Source organism: Odontesthes bonariensis, chromosome 9 (genome assembly GCF_027942865.1).
Source record: "Odontesthes bonariensis isolate fOdoBon6 chromosome 9, fOdoBon6.hap1, whole genome shotgun sequence".
Taxonomy (NCBI): domain Eukaryota; kingdom Metazoa; phylum Chordata; class Actinopteri; order Atheriniformes; family Atherinopsidae; genus Odontesthes; species Odontesthes bonariensis.
The window spans coordinates 38,581,167-38,601,551 of NC_134514.1; the positions used below are offsets into that span (position 1 = coordinate 38,581,167).

At 42.7% G+C, this 20,385-nt stretch overlaps 1 protein-coding gene across 2 annotated transcripts; it reads left to right on the top strand.

Moving 5' to 3' along the window:
- The first annotated feature begins 93 nt into the window (after positions 1–93).
- LOC142388670 (aldehyde dehydrogenase, dimeric NADP-preferring-like) lies at positions 94–14,064 on the top strand. Of its 2 annotated transcripts, XM_075474197.1 has the most exons (10): positions 94–201; positions 981–1,144; positions 1,234–1,465; positions 3,019–3,104; positions 3,383–3,591; positions 4,018–4,135; positions 4,232–4,373; positions 4,461–4,627; positions 4,712–4,811; positions 13,572–14,064. In XM_075474197.1, exons 2-10 carry the CDS (start codon positions 989–991, stop codon positions 13,883–13,885), a joined length of 1,524 nt encoding a protein of 507 aa, XP_075330312.1. In that variant the 5' UTR covers positions 94–201; positions 981–988; the 3' UTR covers positions 13,886–14,064. The 2 variants fall into 2 exon arrangements, with proteins under 2 accessions (XP_075330312.1, XP_075330313.1); XM_075474198.1 differs by lacking the exon at positions 94–201 and having other exon boundaries at positions 909–1,144.
- The last annotated feature ends 6,321 nt before the right edge of the window (positions 14,065–20,385 follow it).

Here is a 20,385-nt window from a genome sequence, read left to right on the forward strand (position 1 = left end):
GGTGAACTGATCCCGCAGCAGCGTGACTGATGAACAGTGCACAAAGAGAGTCAGTTGGTCAGCCTGCAGCTCAGCGCGCCGGTCATTTGAGCCGCTCTGACATCAGCTCACTGACGGAATATTTATACTTTCATATAATATATACTTAATATTTGACTGAGTAGCTGAAGGAGAATCTGACCTAAGTTTCCCGGGACTGCGGTAAGTTTAACGCCTTAAACAATGTTCGGTGTTCGTGTTTGAATTGTTAAGCTGTTGATAATAATTTATTTTTCATATAAGCGTAGACGCAATGAAGAAAATGAATCCGAGGTCCAGTCACTTTGGACTGTAGTCCGGTTTCCCGTTCAATAAGCTGACACAAATAACTCATTCATTTAAATGCAAACTGACATCAAATGAGGATTTAAATGCAGGATTCTTTGTGGAGGAAAAGAAAATTAATTTCAGATGGGGAAAATGTTTTCTATAAAATCTGTTGTGGTCTATATAAGTTTGAAGGAGGTTATACAATGACGCTTTATTTAAAAAATACAGAATTTAGTATTTTTATATCATCAAAAGCCCAATTTAAGATCCACTTAGCTTGTTCTTGTGATTTGTTAAAGAGAACAAATGGCAGTGACAGTTGTAAACTGTTATGTGCGGAAAGCGCGATGGAAAATTCAAAATGCTTTCATTCGTGACATAGGTTTTGAGTAATACATTTAAAATATTTTACTTCAGCTCCTTTTCGCCAAAGCATTTCTTATAAGTCTACAACTTTCCTTATGGTTTGGAAATAACTGGCCATTTAATGCTTATTTATTTGGATACTGTACATGGAGGAGGTGGATGGGGGGACAGGGATATTTGGTCATTGCCATAAAATACTAAGGAGGGCCTTGTGAAAATGCAGCGAGAGATCAAGTTCATTGTGTAATTTCAAGCAGATAGTTAATTATTTAATAGACCATGGATTATCACTTGTAATGGTGAAGGTGATTGCATGGAGAGGCAGGTGGTGCAGCGGGCCAGGGAGGCCTTCCTCAGTGGCAGGGCTCGGCCCCTGGAGTTCAGACTGCAGCAGCTTCATGGCCTGCAGAGGATGATCACAGAGAAAGAGACGGAGATCTCCACCGCTCTCAAACAGGACATCAACAGGGTGAGAAAACCCAAAAGAGACTGCCTCACCACTGTATGTTGTGAACCATTTTGCTTGCTTAACTGACCACTATGCGGGCCTTCCCACAGAGTCAATATGACACTCCACTTTTGGAGCTGATTGGCATTGAGAACGAAGTCAAGCTGGCCATAGAAAAGCTTAAAGAGTGGGCAGCTCCTCGATCGGTGGAGAAGAACATCCTCACGATATCAGATGAAGTTTATATCCAGCCAGAGCCCCTGGGAGTGGTGCTCATCATTGGGGCCTGGAACTACCCCTGGGCCCTCACCCTGCTGCCACTGGTTGGAGCTATCGCAGCAGGTAGGGAGTCCTTTTTTCTCCAGTCCTTCAATTTGATTGCAATCTCAGATCATTCAAATGTGTTACTTTCAATGGCACAAATAGCTTCAGAAATGTTTTCCAAAGACTCCAAAGTGAGACCATGAACAGGACCTGGTCATCACAATTATTGAGCTGCTGCATTGGCCCTTCAGTCAAGAAATGCTAAATAATGAATACCGTAGTAAATAATACACTCTCATTACACGTTTCGAAATGCTGCATTTTTCAGATATTTTATATGAAGTCTCATGTAATGCAGTTCAATGAAACTACAATCACAATAGTTTTTTAGAGCAGCACAGTCTTAGAAATGGATTGGGATTGTGGTTTTTGAACAGATGAAATTCTAAATTATGGTGCTTGATATATGCATAATTCCTCTGTTTTACATTTTTATCAGCATTGTTTGGTGTCTAACTTAATACTGAGTGCCAAATGCACTTGTGCATTTTTCTATTTTGTAGCTGTAGAACCTGGCATAAAATTGGATTTATATATCATTTTTGGTATTATTATTTTAACTTCTTTTTTAAAAATGTCCAGGTCAATATTGTTTATTGGAGCCCCTTTTCGCAGCTATTACAGCTGCAAGGCTCTGTCTCTCTAAATTTGTCACATCTAGTCAATGGGATCGTTGCCCATAGCACCATTAAGCTAAGTGGATTTTGCCAGATGAGTAGTAAGTGCTCCACAGACGGAGCTGCAAACAAACCTAGACCAATTCATATTGTCAAACAGCAGTTTTTGTACAATTGTGGTGGAAGTTTTTCTGAACTTCATATTAAGTTTTTCTTACCTGCTATTACATCTGATGAGAAATGAAATAGACCTTTCTTTCTTCTGCAAAAGAGGTCAATCTTACACCACTGAAATCATTGAAATCATTTATACCTGAGGAAGGGGCATCTGCACTGGAAATAGCACCATGTCAGAATGACACAATCAATCATGTAAGTGATTTTAAGTCAGGCCTATCATCCAAACGTACAAGAAAAGAGAAACTGCAGGCTTAATTGAATTAAACTTCCTGTGTGAAACATATGGGGACAACTTGGAGTAGCTTTTGAGCCTGGGGCTATCTTTCTTTAAACCCACATCTATAAAGTTTTTAGTTCATTCATTTTGTTTATTTTTGAGCAATGATCAGTAGTGGAGGTATAGATAAACTAAGCATTTATTTGTTACCAGATTTCATTGATCTGTGGGCTCTTTCAATTAAAGTTGTTGTTTTAAAGGAAATCATCTCATTTCAAACATCAATCTAAAAATATTACAAGGACGAAACTATGACCTTTACGTGTCTTACTCAACTGTCATCCAAGCTGTCAAAACTATTCTTTAATCTCCACCTCGTCTTCTGTTGTTACTCATCTCTCCCTTTCCTGGTTGTTGTGAGAGAAATATCCTGCTTCTCTGCTGTTCATGCTCCATTTGACTGCCTCCCACTCTGCATTCTCATCCCCCTACTTAGTTTCTTTGCATCACTCAGTGATCTCATCCCATTCATAGAAACCTGTGTTCTCTGTAAACAGGCAATGCAGCTGTGGTGAAACCATCGGAGCTCAGCGAGTATTCGTCCCTCCTGCTCCGTGCGCTGCTGCCTCGCTATCTGGACAAGGTACACCAGCTGCTATTGTTGATGGAAAGATGCTAGGCAAAATGTCTGGGATGTTAAAGCCTCATATCAACACAACACAGCACATCACAGATATTTCTGAAGTGGTCTCATTATATTGGAATGCTCACATTCTTCCCAAAGATTAACAACATCCTTTTATTCAAATATTTTTCATCTTTTTGTCAGTTACCCAGTGTTTCATATATGTTCAAAGATAAAAGAAGTAAGTTAATGAATATATGGATTTTTAAAGAATGAAATATACCGTTCATTTCCAGGATCTGTACCCAGTAGTGACGGGGGGAGCATCAGAGACACAGGAGCTACTGAGGCGCAGGTTTGACCATGTCTTCTACACAGGAAGTAGCACAGTTGGGAAACTGGTGATGGAAGCTGCAGCCCGCCACCTAACGCCGGTGACTCTGGAACTGGGAGGGAAGAGCCCCTGCTATATTGACAAGAACTGTGACATCAGGATTGCCTGCCGGTAACAGGATGTTTAAATCATCTGGAAATCAAAGAGAGTGGAGGTTTAGTAATCAAAGCTGGTAAATAGGCACTAAATTTAACTGCTGTAGCAAGTAAGTCTGCAGTTCTTTAAGAAATTGGTGAAAGAATTGATAAAATGCTTATAAATGGCATTCATTTCTGTAGGTTACTGCTTTTAAATGACAGAGCTGATGTCTAGCCATTTAAGTTAAAAAAAAGACTATATTTCTATCAAAATAAAACTGCATTTTCAGTTGGATTTAGTACATCAGCAGGCATCAATTTGCATTCTTTTCAGTATGCTAAGCAACAACATTTGTTCAGTGACTTAAAAGCTGCTTTATGAAATTGTTCAAATATTTTTTAGACTGAATACACTTTGAAGAAAGATATTAAACATGAACATAAGCCGCTTTGTGTACAGTCGTGTCACGTGGGGGAAGTTTGTCAACTGTGGCCAGACGTGCATTGCTCCAGACTACATCCTGTGTGAGCCCTGCATCCAGGGCCGGGTGGTGGAATGCATCCGTCAGACTCTACTGGTAACACTTCAGCTGTAAACTGTTCTGACCTTAAGCTTTCAAAGTTTGTGAAGTGACACAATGTGGAGCTTTTTCAATCCCTTTGATCCATCCCAGGAATTTTATGGTGCTGACCCCAAATGCTCAGCTGACTATGGTCGAATCATCAACCAGCAGCACTTCAGTAGAATCATGAGTCTGATGGAGGGTTATACTCCTGTGGTGGGAGGACAAAGTGACTCCTCACAGTGCTACATTGGTAGGAGGAAGCATTTTCAATGCCAAATGTAGACAAATGTATCTGTTTATTATCTCAGTCTGATAAACACTGATGTTCCTTTGAAAGCCCCAACAGTGCTGAAGGACGTACCCCCCCATTCCAGGCTGATGCAGGAAGAGATCTTTGGCCCTCTGCTGCCCATAGTGACTGTTAGTGATATGGATGATGCCATTCACTTCATCAATGAGAGGGAGAAATCCCTGGCTCTCTACATCTTCTGCTCTGACAAGAAGGTGAGGCACAGAAATCATGAAGCGGGTATTTGTTTGCAGCTCATCCTGATGTCACTCTCTCTTCCTTCCCTCTGTGTCTCTAAGGCAATTAAAAGGATGATTGAGGAAACCACAAGTGGAGGAGTGACAGTCAACGATGTTATGATGCACTACACACTCAGCTCTCTCCCGTTTGGTGGCGTTGGTGAGAATAATGACACAAAGTGTGTTATTACGTGCATGTTCAAATAATGCATGTCTCCAAACAATGCGTTTCTAAAAAAGCTTCTTAATTTGTCATAGGAAAGACACATTTCTTTCTTTGCTATGTTGCTGCAATACTCCAAACTTCTCCTAAAATATTTTACCAGGATTAATTCATATGTAGTAAATAATCTATCTATCGATCTATCTAATAACATTAACACATGGTATGGATTTTAAGCACAACTTGTAATGTAACCTAAACTTTGTAGAGAACACAAAGGTACAGTCATGTGAAAAAGATAGGTAGTACGTATCAGGACTTATATGGTCCGTGCCAGATCTTGGAATAAGGTAAATACAACATCATGTCTAAAGTGCTGGAAAAAGCTGTTGCCGCTCAGCTGCTGCTCCATCTACAACAAAACTCTCTGTACGAGAAATTTCAGTCCGGGTTTCGTTCTGCTCACAGCACTGAGACCGCTCTGCTGAGAGTTACCAATGACATACTCATGACAGCGGATACTGGGTCTACCTCTCTCCTTGTTCTCCTTGACCTAACCGCTGCGTTTGACTCGGTGGATCATCACATCCTACTACACCGTCTTCATGTGGAGGTTGGTCTTTGTGACACTGTTCTGGACTGGTTTAGATCTTTTCTCTCCAATCGGCTGGAATGTGTTAGCCTTGGCAAGGCCAAGTCCCAGGCTGTCTCTGTTTCCTGCGGCGTCCCACAAGGGTCAGTTTTAGGGCCCCTGCTGTTTTCCCTGTATATGCTGCCTTTGGGTCAAATCATCAATAGACATAATATCTCCTTCCACTGCTCTGCCGACGATATTCAACTATACATTAAAACTGGAGCATCATCATCATCGCCTCCTCTCAATGCCTTCATTACGTGCCTGGAGGAGATAAGGACGTGGTTAAATCAGAACTTTCTTCGGTTAAACTGCTCCAAAACTGAGGCCATGTTGTTCGGAACACCTCACCAGGTTCAATCTTCAACTTTGACGACTGTTTTCTTTGCTGGACAAAACATCCCCCTTTCCAATACAGTTACAAATCTTGGAGTTAGATTGGATTCCCATCTTACACTCGAAAACCACATTAAGCATCTGTTTAAAATCAGTTTTTTTCATCTTCGCAACATCTCCAAAATTCGTCCGTTTCTTTCCTTTTCTGATGCTGAGACCCTCGTCCATGCCTTTGTCTCCTCCAGGCTTGACTATTGCAACTCTCTGTTTGTTGGAATACATAAAAAATATCTTCAGAAGCTCCAATATATCCAAAACAGCGCAGCCAGGATCCTTCTGAGGGCCCGTAAATCGGCCCATATTACACCTATTCTGCATGATCTCCACTGGCTTCCTATCACCTTCAGAATTCAATACAAAATCGCTCTCATCACCCATCAGTGTTTATACGGAACCTCACCGGATTATCTGAAGGACCTTCTCACCCCACACTCACCCTCCAGATCCCTACGATCACATGAATGCAACCTACTCCACCTTCCTCGCTCCAGATTAAGGACCATGGGAGACCGGGCTTTTGCTGTGGCTGCCCCCCGTCTTTGGAACTCCCTCCCGGATTGCCTGAGAGCTCCACAATCACTGACTGATTTTAAAAGAGGCTTGAAGACTTTTTTATTTAAGCAAGCCTACTCTGCCTCCACATGATTTTATGATTTTATGATGTTGATTTTATTTTTTGATTTTAGTTCAACTGTGTAAGCACTTTGAGATTTTGCTATGAAAAGTGCGGTACAAATTAAATTGATTATTATTATTATTATTATTACAGTCATGTGAAAAAGATAGGTAGTACGTATCAGGACTTATATGGTCCGTGCCAGATCTTGGAATAAGGTAAATACAACATATTAATCTGACTGAATTGTGTTACAAAGGAACAAGATAAATAGAATAAAATAGAAAAATACTTCATTCATCCCCCAGTGGGGGGAATTTCAAAATTAGTCACGCAGCTCAGAATTAAAAAAAATATATATATAATTACAATGATTGTATATTACAACAACAACAATAATAATAATACATCAAATAATGAATAAATGTGAGAAGAAGTCAGCAGTCCCTGTTAAAAAGCCTTCTGGCTGTGGGGACAAAGGCCCTCCTGAAGCTCTCAGTCCTGCAGCCTCTCACTGCAGCTGCTCCTCTGTCCTGCAGCATGCTGTGGAGAGGATGTTTATTGTTCTCCAAAACAGAATCTAACTTCCTCCTCATCCATTGCTCCACCACAGCACTGAGAGGGTCCAGCCTTCTGCCTACAACAGAACCAGCCTTTTTCACCAGTTTGTCCAGGCGTCTACAGTTTGTGTCTGTAGTGCAACTCCCCCAGCAGACAGCAGCATAGAACAGTGCACTCTCAGTGATAGTGTGATAAAACATGCACATCATATCACTGCAGACACTGAAGGACCTGAGCCGTCTCAGGAAGAAGAGACGGCTCTGGCCCCTCCTGTACACTGCGTCTTTGTTGGCAGACCACTCCAGTTTATTATCCAGCACCACCCCCAGGTATCTGCAGGTCTGAACAGTCTCTATCTCCCCTCCATCAATGCAGACTGACTGGTATGGAGTTTTAGATCTCCTGAAGTCCACCACCAGCTCTTTGGTTTTGGTGGTGTTCAGGAGCAAACAGTTCTTTTTGGTCCAGTCAGTAAAGGCCTCCACAAGGTCCCTGTACTCCTTCTCCTGTCCACCATGCACACATGCCACAACAGCCGTACCATCAGAATACTTCTGAATGTGGCAGGACTCTGAGTTGTACCTGAAGGCCGATGTGTACAGGGTGAAAAGAAAAGGAGCCAAAACAGTACCCTGCGGAGCACCAGTACTGCATTCCAGTGTTCCAGAAACACATTTCCCCATCCTGACATACTGTGGTCTGGCAGACAAATAGTCTGTAATCCATGATGTCAGGGAGGGGGCCACACCCATACCGAGCAGCTTGTCTCTCAGTATGGGAGGCCGTATGATGTTGAAGGCACTGGAGAAGTTAAAGAACATGACTCTCATGAACCAGGCACATCAAGATAAGCATATGCCCAATGCAGCATGTACAAAATCGCGTCTCCCACTCCTGTGTGTTTCTGGTAGGCAAACTGGAGGGGGTCAAGAGCCTCAGCAACCTGCAATCTCATGTGACGAACAAGAAGTCTCTCCAAGGTCTTCATGATATGAGATGTCAGAGCCACCGGTCTGTAGTCATTCAGCTCCACCGGTTGCCCTAATTTGGGCACCGGTATGAGACAAGAAGTTTTCCACAGCACTGGGACTTTTTCCATCTGAATGCTCATATTGAAGAGCCTCTGAAGAGGGACTGCTAGTTGACCAGCACAGTCCCTCAGAAGCCTTGGACAGACTCCATCTGGGCCTGAAGCCCTCCATGACTAAAGTCTCCTGAGCTCAGCTCCAACCTCCTCTATAGTTGGACACAGAGGTTGTAGTGGACTGAGGAGGGCTAGTGGTGGGAGTTTCTGCACAGGTGGAGGTGCAGCTGGGGTCAGGAGGCCTGGTGGTGGAAGCTGCCGCAGAGGTGGAGGTGTAGCTTGGCTCAGGAGATCTGGCAGTGGAAGCTGCTGTAGAGGTGGAGGTGCAGCTGGGCTCAGGATGCCTGGTGGTGGAAGCTGCCGCAGAGGTGGAGGTGTAGCTTGGCTCAGGAGATCTGGCAGTGGAAGCTGCCGTAGAGGTGGTGTAGCTTGGCTCAGGAGATCTGGCAGTGGAAGCTGCTGTAGAGGTGGAGGTGCAGCTGGGCTCAGGATGCCTGGTGGTGGAAGCTGCCGCAGAGGTGGAGGTGTAGCTTGGCTCAGGAGATCTGGCAGTGGAAGCTGCCGTAGAGGTGGTGTAGCTTGGCTCAGGAGATCTGGCAGTGGAAGCTGCTGTAGAGGTGGAGGTGCAGCTGGGCTCAGGATGCCTGGTGGTGGAAGCTGCCGCACAGGTGGAGGTGTAGCTTGGCTCAGGAGATCTGGTGGATGGAAGCTGCCTTAGAGGTGGAGGTACAGCTGGACAGAAGAAGCCTGTTGGTGACAGTTGCTGCAGAGGTGGAGGTGCAGTCAGGCGGAGGAGGAGGCTTGGCGATGCAGGTTGCCATTGAGGTGGAAGTACAGCAGGGCAGTGGAAGCAGTATAGAGGAAGAAGCTGTAGTGGTGGGGGTGGAGGGAGCAGCAGCAGAGGTGGAAGGATAGCACCTTACAGTCCTGACTGGAATCACAGTGTCCCTACAGAAGTTAATGTAGTCTGTGATGGTGCTGACCCTCCTGTCCATGTCAATGTCCATTTCTTCTTCCTCCAGCAGTACAGCCCAGTCTGTGACATCAAAGCAGTCTCTCAATGCATCACTCGCCTCTGGTGACCACTTCCTGAAAGATCTGGTAGTAACAGGAAGTCTTTGTACACAAGGCCTGTATGTGGGTTGTAGATAGACCATGCTGTGATCAGATCTACCCAGTGGTGAAAGAGACACTGCCCTGTAAAGGCTCTAGCATGGTTGCCGCGTCTGCTAGCGCGAGCAGTATTGATGACGTCACGATTTCGTGCCCGCAATATATAGTGGCGCAAATCGATGCGCCAGTAGTTGCAATTTTCTCCGTCACAGAGGTGGCGCTGCTACGTTAAGGTTACCGCTACTCTACAACCACGAAAGTGGAGAAGAAAACAATGAAGAGCAGGAACACTGTCATTAATTATACTGCTGCAGTATTCGGATAATTTGAATTTTTTAATTCAGTTAAAAGAGGTGAAGGTCTGAAGCCCCCGGCATCACCACTTTTTGAGTCTCTGCCCTCTTCTTTGCCTTCACGTATCTGTCCCGTAGCTTCTTCCACACATTCTTACAGAACTCTCCCTCTTTCCCCAAAGTTCTGCCCATCTCTGTGCACCAGTTTTGGGAGTTTACGTGCTCCCTGTGCTGTTTCACTGCAGTTTCGTACAGCTGTCTGTACAAACGCACCTCCTCACTGAGCCTGGTCTCACATTGGTCCATCCGGTTCGTTGTGCTCGGCGCCGCCAAGTTACAAAAATCGACTGGTGCACGACAATGCGCTGCGCCGTCTTTTCAAGGCAAGCGCCAGGCCTGATACGTCATTTTGACGTCACGGTCCGCCACCGCCGTGACAGACGCGTCAACTGTAAATCCGGCTTAACACATGGTTCACTTTGGGGCTACGATATATCATTTCATCATCCACATCGCAATGTGTGCATGTCCAGTAGTCAGTTTGTGGGACATACGAAGTTGAAATGAATTCAAACACGTCATTCCAAAACCTTTTTGCTGTTATTTCTGTCTGGTATAAAATCAATTAATCACGGTCTGCCACCGCCGTGACAGACGCGTCAACTGTAAATCCAGCTTAAGCCTCCTTCACGTTAGCATAGAACAGAACTAATGTCCTTTCTCCACGTGTTGGACAGTCCACATAAGCCTCGTTTCCACTATGCAGTCCGGTACGGGTCGGTTTGGAACGGTACGGGTCGGGTCGGGTCGCTTTGGGGTCAGCTTGCGTTCCCACTGTACAAAGGGGACCCTCAGGGGTGGGCGGAGTGCGTGCCGAAGCGTAAATAGCAAATAACAGCAAATAACAAATAACATCCATAATTTGGAACCACCTCCAAGCTTCTTCAGCTTAATACCACACCGGCTCGCGGTCTGGTTGAAACAACTCTCTGCCATTTTTGCGGCAATCAGCTGGAAAACTTTTTGGTTTGGGACAGCGCCATCGAGCTCCCGCTGCACAGCCTCCTCACCAACACCGGAGAGCAGAGCCTGGAACCGGTCCTTTGTGCTCGGTACCCCAAGCAGAAGGGTTACGAAAATGGTAACGGTACGGTACGGATCGGTACGTTTTCGTGGTAATGGAAACACTGAAATAAGCAAACCGTTCTCACCCGACCCGTACCGGACTGCATAGTGGAAACACGCCATTACTGTACAAAGCCAGTCAGGCAGGAGGATAGAGAGACGTGGTTGAAATCTCCTGTGATTGCAATGAATGCCTCAGGATGCTGGGTCTGTATCCTAGCAACGGCGTCATGGATGACGTCACACGCCGTTACAGGTGCCGCCCTCGGTGGAATGTAAACAACGATGACGACTGTGTATGGGAACTCTCTGGGCGCATAGAATGCACGGAAACCAACTGACAGCAGTTCGATGTCTGGACAACAAACCCTCTCCTTAACGGTCACATTGCGGGGGTTTACCCATCTCTGATTAAAGAACAGTATAACACCCCCGCCTTTCCGCTTACCGCCGCTCGTACTCAGGTCTCGATCCGCTCGTACGGCTGTGAATGTCCACACGAGTCTGGTGTGTTGTCGCTCTTCTTATACAGCCGTTGGTTCCGCACAAGCGCCTCTAACTCATCACACTTGTTTGGTAGTGAGTTAGCGTTTCCCATAATCACCGAGGGCAGAAAAGGTTTGTACCTCCACCTCCTGTTGTGCCTCTTTGCCTTTAGTTTCGTTCCAGCTCTGCATCCACGGTACAGCTTTGTTGTATCGGTCAGAATTGGATGTTTGATTCTGCGTCCAATCCTTGACAGTGCCAACAGTTCTTCTCTTGTTTACACTGCTCTATTGCTGCTGATAAGGCTGAATAACATAGATCCATATACTGCTTTGGATGACTGAGCCTGCAGTGCAGTGCGGTACTTGTGTTCACATTACCACACTTTGTAAACACACTCGAAGTCCAAGGAAACTTTCAAAAACATTTGGCTTTGTTTTTATTTGATTGAGTCTTAGGCAGTGGGGTTTAACAGTTGCTACACTGAATATACTGTAAGTATGGAAGATAATATACGTTCAGTATGTCAGTATTTTACAGTATTCTGTAAGACTAACCTGTAAATTCATATGCAAAAGAGCTTCAGTGCATGCAGGATCTTCAAGAAATGCCATGTTTAAAAAGCAATGACCCTCCCCCCATTTACCCAAAGCTAAATTTGGCATTGCTTGTCGGTTCAGCTTTGGTTTACCACTGTATTTCATGATGTGAGAAGGCCACGGTTCTGTTTTTTTCTTTTTTTTGGATGGCTCGCCACAACCACTGAGTTCTCATCCACCTTACAGAATAGGAAGAGTCTTCCATGCAGATCTTGAACCCAGGAAATCATACAGCAAAAAGACCCGCCCTACAAGGGCCAAAAAGAGGGTTACTATAACATTCTTGTAACAAAATATACCTCTGCATATAAGCAAATATATACATATTTATTCATTCATAACCACTTTTACTGTCCATCAATGAACTGGCATTTTTCAATATTAACATGAAACAAAATGGCTGAGCCATCACTGCTCATTCTTCCCTTTTTACCGCCACTCACTCAAGAGAAAACACGAGGCGAGGGCAATGCAATTAATACCATAACATTTGAACAGATATTAATTAATTTAATGTTTTTAAACAAAACATACATGAAATCAATGCCCCTTTATCTCATATTACCACTAGCATATGCACATTCTTTTAGTCTGTCTATGAGACTAACATTAACAAAGTTTACTCACCAGAGGCTCAATCGTTACACACACAATCAGTCCAGGTTACACTTTTAAAGAAACAGGGACACAGGAGTTCAGCAGTGTGTATTTTCACAAAACAAATTTAACAAAGCTAACGTGGCTAATGGCCAAAGCTAACGCCACAGTGGCTACACCCCTCACGCGCTCTCTCGTCCTCTTTGCAGCATACGCTGTCCTCTAATCAACCCACAGCGACAAAAAAGAGGGGCTCGCTCTCCACACCGGGGAAAACAATGACAAAACAGTCTAAATAGCTCGCTCTTCTGCTCAAAAAAGAAGTGCATGTCCAGCGAAAAGGTAGCATGCAGCTGCCTTCCCATCGGCCCGGTAGAGAGAGAGAAACAAAAAAAACTAAAAACGACACATACATCTTGACGGCGCCTGATTCGCTGTGTTACATCACGTGAACTCCTCGTGTCACCTGGATCTTGTACACTTTGAGAAAGGCACATTCACCACACTTGAGATGAAACAAGAAAACACTTTTTTTTTCCTAGATCTAAATAAACACATGTGCATTATTTATTTTACTATTTAAGATTTTAATCTTAAATCATATTTATTTATTTCACCAATAACTGCTGACGGTAACCTGGGTTACATTACACATATACTGTAGAATGTTAGGATGCTGTATAAGGATGGCATCTTCATGTCATTTAATCAGGTTAGGATTTTTAGATACTTACAAGTCAGACATTTCATACAGAATCATTTGAATCAATTTTCTTCACTACCACAGCCATCATCACTTGATGCAATCCTAAAAACCCAGCCTAATGTTAGGGGAACTGTATCAAAGCTGTACACAAATATATTTGACGTGGAAGGTTCTTAATTGACAATAATAAAGGAAAACTGGGAGGTTTAACCCAGCGGTTAACCCTATTTGTGACAGATGTAAGCACACACTTCCTACTCTCTTCCACACATTTTGGTCATGTTCAAGTCTAACTGCACTCTGTCTGTGTATTCAGCAACTTCAGGTCTAACTGTTGATCCCTGTACTTTTATTGGACTCTTTGGTGTACCATCAGATGAGCTCCTTCTACAAAAGCCACAATTAAGTAGTGCAGCCTACTCCTCCCTTTTAGCATCTTTGTATGTGTTTGTGAGCTTCATTAACTAAAAAAAGTCAGTTACCTCTGATCCGAAATCTTACCATCTTTTCTTGAGAAGACATGAGCTCTTGTATGCCCCCCTTCCAGGTCAGAGCGGTATGGGCAGCTACCATGGCAAACACACCTTCGACCAGCTGAGCCACCAGAAAGCGTGCCTCGTCCGCTCCCTGAACATGGAGAGTGTTAATCTGGCACGCTATCCTCCTCAAGACCGCCGCCGGGCACGCCGGGTCCGGATGGCCCTCAGGTCACCTCTGATTGACACGTCTAAAAGGACGCTGGTCTGGGCTGTTTTTGCCACCATCATTGGCCTGGGCCTCTTCGTCACCCTGCTGGTCATCCTGCTCATTGCAGCAGGCCTTAACTGTACCTGCTGGTACTGGAGAGGCTTTTATAACTAGACTTCTCCCCTTCTTAAAAAAAGTACCTACTGCAATGATTTCCACACTTTAAATCTCGTTTTATACTCAAAAGTATCGCTAAAAAAGAAAGGGGATAATCCTTTGGTCAATCTAACTTTTACTTGCTGTGTCTGTTTTGTATCAGATGTCTTCATTCACGCTGTACAAAGAGTGCCTTTCTTCTGTGTTCTTTATTTCAAGTTAATATATATTTACTTTCTTAAGGAACATGTATTGATCTGTTTTGTTCCTGAATAAAAGATTTGTAAAAAAAAAAAAAAAAAACTTTGTTCATGTATTAAAAAGGATTAGTATTGATTGTTTGATTTTTTTTTCATTTTTATTGCCTTTACCTTTCAAAAAAAAAAAAAAGTTAAATGATAATCTCTTAATTCAATGATTTTAATACTTATCACTGCATGAAAAGTGGGATTTTCGTCAGTATGCGGCACTGTAGATTGTCGTGAAAGTTCAGGTTTACGGCTGTTCACGGCAATTTGCAGGCAATGCAGAAAACTGCCGTGAATTGCCGAAAATTGACGTGGGCCTGGCTTGGCAGTCATCCCCCTATGACCCCCTGCTCCGAATTCTAGGGGAGGCTATACAAATGCAAATCAGGGTTGCAGGGGGAGTTATATCCCAGGTGAGATTTTTCTAAAAGGTAAAATCTCTGGTACAAATAGATCAGGCTAAGTATAGCCTAATTATAGAATCTTACATTTTAGCTTGAATTGATTTATTTAATGAAAGTATGATCGATTAACTACTGTGTATGTCATTAGCAATGGCAAATGTTATGTAAAAAAGATATACAAAATCAGAATTAGCTTTTTTGGCCAGGTTGGTGTAAACAAACAAGTAATTTGACTCTGGTTAATCTTTGCTCTCAAAGTACAACACTCAACAATAACATAAAAAAGAATAAAAAATACAGAACAGTAACAATAGAATTAAGGCTACACATAAGAATAAGACACTATGGGTGGGAATGTCTGCTTTCTTTGTTTATGTGCTAGTCGTGCAAGTAGGCATGACCATGACCTCTCTCGTGATTGGACGAGGAGTAGAAGGCTTGTCGGGCTCCTCCAATCACATGCGAGGTTATTGTTATACGGAAGGACTCGCGAGACAAGCTCGCCCTGGCTCGCATCTATATAAAAGGTGTGCCTGTAAAACTCTTGTTTGTACAAAGATGGAAGTCCCAAGACGGAAGGAAAGACCTCGGCGCTTCTGTGAACATTGCAACAATGAACTCTCTCATTCACAGTATTATGACTACAGAAGGCGCTATTTCAAAAATGGAGTTTGGGAGAGAAAATCCAAAAGGGCCAGGTATGATAACGTACAGAGTCTGCTGATATCCAGTCATGACCCAACCGGCGGGAGTTGTGTACAACCTGGAGTTGGAGAGATTGATGAACGTGAAATGCAGTCCGAGGACCCAGAAATAGAAGTGGTGGAAGAACATGAAGAAATGCACCCAGTGACCGACCGTTCAGACACAGGTGTAAAAATTGGCTTTGTTCTTAGACATTATGAATGAAATAAGTCTCAGTACTTATCCATTATGACCTAAAGTGATCCAGGAGTAGAAAGACAAAACAATTGGGAAAGCCTGGGAAAGCAAGGGCAGATTCACACACACACATTGTTTTGGGCTGATCCAGGGAATATGATAGCCTGGGTGCCAGCCGAACTTAGCCCCGCCCATAAAAGTTTTGGGAAGTTGGGTCTGGCTCTGCTCAGTTGGGAAATCATTATGCCCGACCAAGAATCGGTCGACCCAATCAGATTGCCAGGGCGGGCTTTATACGATGATGGACAGATGATCAACAGGGACATTATCGACTACGTCACTAAAGAGCGCTTGGTTTGACTTCGTTTGAAACAAACATGGCTGCCGCTGGAGAGCTAGGGTGTGTAGATTCTGCCATCGAGTCTGTTCTACAGGATCTCCACATTGCATTCATTTTGAAAGACGAACAGAGGAACGCAATAAAGGCTTTTATCGATAGAAAAGATGTTTTTGCCGTCCTTCCTACAACAAGTGTATGTTGCTTAATCTACGTCACATACTACGTTGCTCTGATTGGTTGTAGGCCTATCCAATTGAGCGAAGAGGCATTTTTTCTCCTGGTTCGGTTGAAACAAGCCCCATACTCAAAACTCTATTGAGCGGTATCAGACTCACATTCTGACTAGAATCGTGAGTATGACGTAGTCAGGCTAGGAATATGACGAAGCATGTTGAACTTACTCATGTCCAATCATACTCAGTCGAGTGTGAGTCCAACCTATGAGGCTATAAATACAAATGATACCCGGAAATCGAGGCGCAGTCTGACAGACTTCCTGCGGGGATTCTTTCCCACTGAGCCCAGCGCTGATATGCTTTGACGTGTGACTACCAATAAAGACTTCATTTTCACTTGAATTTCTCCGGTCCGTTCTTGAGCTTCCAACTAAAAGAACCAAATCTAACAATGGTGCCGTGACACGAGGTTGGCGGGCTCGGAGGACGGCTCGAGGTGATTGGAGGGACGACTTTTTTCAGACAATTTGAGGCGCCAGAACTAAGGTGAGCAGAACACCACTTAATGACTAAATGTGAAATTTCTGCATATTGGGTAACCTAAATGAAGTTGTCTGAATTGAGTTGTCCTCTGGTCATGGTAAATCCAAGTGTTAATGTACTGTCTGATGTTTGCATTGAATGGTAACACGTCCAGTATAAACAGCTTCACACAGGGAAAGTGAATAAGTGTCCTGACAAGTGAATTCGAACAAACAAAAGACAAGATAAATTCATTTTATAAATGATTATACCATTCGGGGAACTTGTCTTCAAAATTAAGAGGTTTCCGTGCACGAATAGCTACGTGTGACGAAGTAGTTTATAATTCCCGAAAAGGAACCGGGTCGACTACAAAAATAAAATTAGTGGAATTCCGGGACGGAAGGGCTTCTCCCCTGACGGTAGTTGGGACGAAGGATTGAGGCCTTCCGGGCTGCGAAGCAGTCTAAATCCCGAAACTGAGTTAGGTTGACTGAACAAATTTAAATTGTAGGACACAGGGACAGAATTTGGTTTATTTTCATGCAACTGTGGGGTGGGGTTCCTGCTTGATTGATATTTTACTGCACATATCATGCAGATCTCAAGTGGTTCTGTTTCAAAATATTGGGGTTGGTATAGATAAAAAGGGGGGAGAAAACAGTATTTTTATGGTGTGAATATGTCACAAAAATTGAATGAAAGATGAAAGAAAATGGTCCCGAGGTGAGAAGAAAAACGAGGGACAGATAAATTGGACTGGAGAAATGCAGAAAAAGAGTGTGTGAGTTTGCTCCACTGAGGCTGATTGTGTGTGTTCAAAATGTTTTCAAAACAAACGAGAGACTAAGAATCAAGCACATGCATAATACAGAAGGAAAAAGTTGAAATATGATATATTTGATCCCAAAGTTTGTTGACAAAAGTTAACAATTTTTTTTCAGCATCAACGCACTAATAAGAGACCTATAAGAAAAAATCAACAGATTTGGAGGCTTGGCCTGAGGCCTGAGGTTTCTAACTAAAGATCAGCTGTGCAGCAGCATTACAGGAATAATGAATAATGAAAAGCCTCAAACGCTTGTTGAGCCATAATATTCCCAATTTAATTTTATAGTTGTTCTCTTTGTCATAAATGCGCACACCCTAAGATTGTCTTTTCTCAACCATGCTTCCTTTTTTCTCTCATTCAGCCCTGAGAGTGAGAACAATCCAAACAGACTCTGAGTGATCATTGGCCTGAGTTTATAATGATATAATGATTATAATGGGGGTTTAGTTTTGTACTAGAGCAATTAGTATTAATTCATCCATCTATTTTAACATGCATATGATTGGGAAACACACTCAAGTATGTAGATAAACTGAAAACAGCTTTACAATGCAAAAATCGCAGTGATGAGATCCAAAATAAATCCAAGAAGAACAGTGTTTGAGACATTCATACAAATTGTTGCTGAAATAAAATTTAATAGCTCCGTTAAAGAGCTAAAGTCAAATACACAAGCAGAGTGTTTAGGAGATTTGCTCCTTTAATTCAAAAACAAATCAACATATTGAAACTATGTTTTCCACCTGAAGCAGGACTGAGATCAGACAGTCAGACCATATGACATAAGGTTAAACGATCAGGATTTAATATCACGGCCAGACAGTCAGATGTCAAACAATTTGATATCATCTTAAAGTTATTAAAGCCTAGCCTTTATTGTTATTAGGAGATATTAACTTGACTTTAAAATTTTAGCTGCTCTAAATTTGCCTCTTTTCACCAATTCAATAGTCAATAGTTATCACCAATATTTAGACTCAAACTAAACCATTTGACTATTTAACTAAATCATTTAAAGGAAGGGTAGGAGATCCTGGATTTTGAGTCCAGCGAAGCTGCATTTTGAAAATACACAGGTAAAAAGTCCCAACCTTTTTCTTCACTTTCCCCCCGAAGGCACGCCTCTAGAGTACATGAACGCGCACGAGCACGAAGGTGCACGAGCGCTGTTCTGACAGCAAGCATCGATCGTTGCCGTATTTAGTATTTAGTATTTAGTTTATGCTAACTATACGTTTAATAATGCTAGGTGCTAGCCAAGCTGGCTCTAGTTTAGCTTCCTGCCAAGCTTCTGGATGTTCACGGAGCAGGGTACGCACACAGGGGGGGGGGGGGGAGCAGATTGCAGTTTGATAGATGCATCAGAATCCAATCATTGTGAACGGTCCGTTTACAATGATTGGATTCTGTTTGTCCTAGATTGTACGTTCTAGAGGCCACTAAAACTTTTCATATTTGTGTCAAAAATTTTAATTAATTGGTTGCAATGGGGATGTGAAGAGTATTTCAGGCAATATGTAAAAAAATGTTCCAGAAAAAGATCCCCTACCCTGCCTTTAACTACTTAACTGCAGCAGATCGAAGAAACATTTAATATGCTTTCTTAACAAAGAAGCAAAGAGGTTTAAATAAATTAGGCCATTAGGAGAATAACAGCTGCAGCAAAGACTGAGCCATAACAAGACAAGTCAAGGTTTGTTTTTATGGCGCATTTAAAAACAGTGAGCACAGGGCAGCTTAGTGAGCCAAAATAAAGATCTGTGCAGGCACACAGACTTAATTTTGGCTAAAGCAATTCCCTATCAAAGCTGTCACCAAGGCAGCTTTTTACCATCTCAGAAATATCAACAGAATTAAAGGTTTCCTCTCCCAAAAAGACCAGGAGAAACTCATCCATGCATTCATCTCCAGTAGACTCGATTACTGTAACGCTCTTTTAACTGGACTTCCCAAAAAGAGCATTACACATCTGCAGCTCATCCAGAACGCTGCTGCTAGAGTTTTAACCTGGACAAAGAGATCTGAACACATCACACCAGTTTTAAAATCTTTACTCTGGCTTCCAGTCAGTCACAGAATAGATTTTAAAAGCCTGCTGATGGTTTACAAATCCCAGAATGGTTTAGGCCCAAAGTACATCTGTGATCTGTTCAGAGAATATAAAGCCAGCAGAGCTCTTAGATCCAAGGACTCAGGTCAGCTGGTCCAGTCCAGAGTCCAGACTAAACATGGAGAAGCAGCATTTAGCTGTTATGCTGCAAACAAGTGGAACAAACTGCCAGTGGAGATTAAACTTTCACCAAATGTAGACATTTTTAAATCCAGGTTAAAAACATTTCTGTTCTCATGTGTCTATGCATGAAATATCTTTTAACTTATCTAGACTGTTGCCTGATTTTAAATTCACTTAAATGATTTTATTTGTTTCTCTTTATATTATTTTATGTATTTTTAATGCTTCTTGCACTCCCTGCTGCAATGCTTTTATTTTATGTAAAGCACTTTGAACTGTTTGTACATGAAATGTGCTATACAAATAAATTTGATTTGATTTGATTTGATATTATGCATTATATTATGCATTAGTTAACCTAATATTTTATATGATATATAATATATGACCTATATATGAATGTTTTCAGGTTGTCCCACATGAGGCCTGGACGGGGAGAAAATACCCTGTCCATAGCCTTTTTTGGGACAGTATGAGGACTTGTGTGAATGTGGGAAACAAGGTTCGGTTGCCAAGCGATGGCCATGGTGAGTGGGGGCTGAGGAGATCCCAAAGGGGGCACTAACGGCTTGGGGGACAAGGGCTACCTGAGGGGGGAGGAGGAGGAGGACGCCAATAGGTGGCGTGATGGAAATTCGAACTGTGCTCAGTCATTGCCTGTGGTTGAAAGAAAAAGGATATGAATGGGATGAATGAAATGTTCTGTAATTAGGTGTTTTGGTTCATCGGAAGACGTTCCATTAGAGATGACCAGAAAGTTTTTAATCTAGTGCACTAAATCGATCAATCAATCAGACGTTATTTATATAGCACTTCTCATCCAAGAAAATATGGAACAACGACCTTTCAGATAAAACAAAGCAGTGAAACCCAAGGCCACA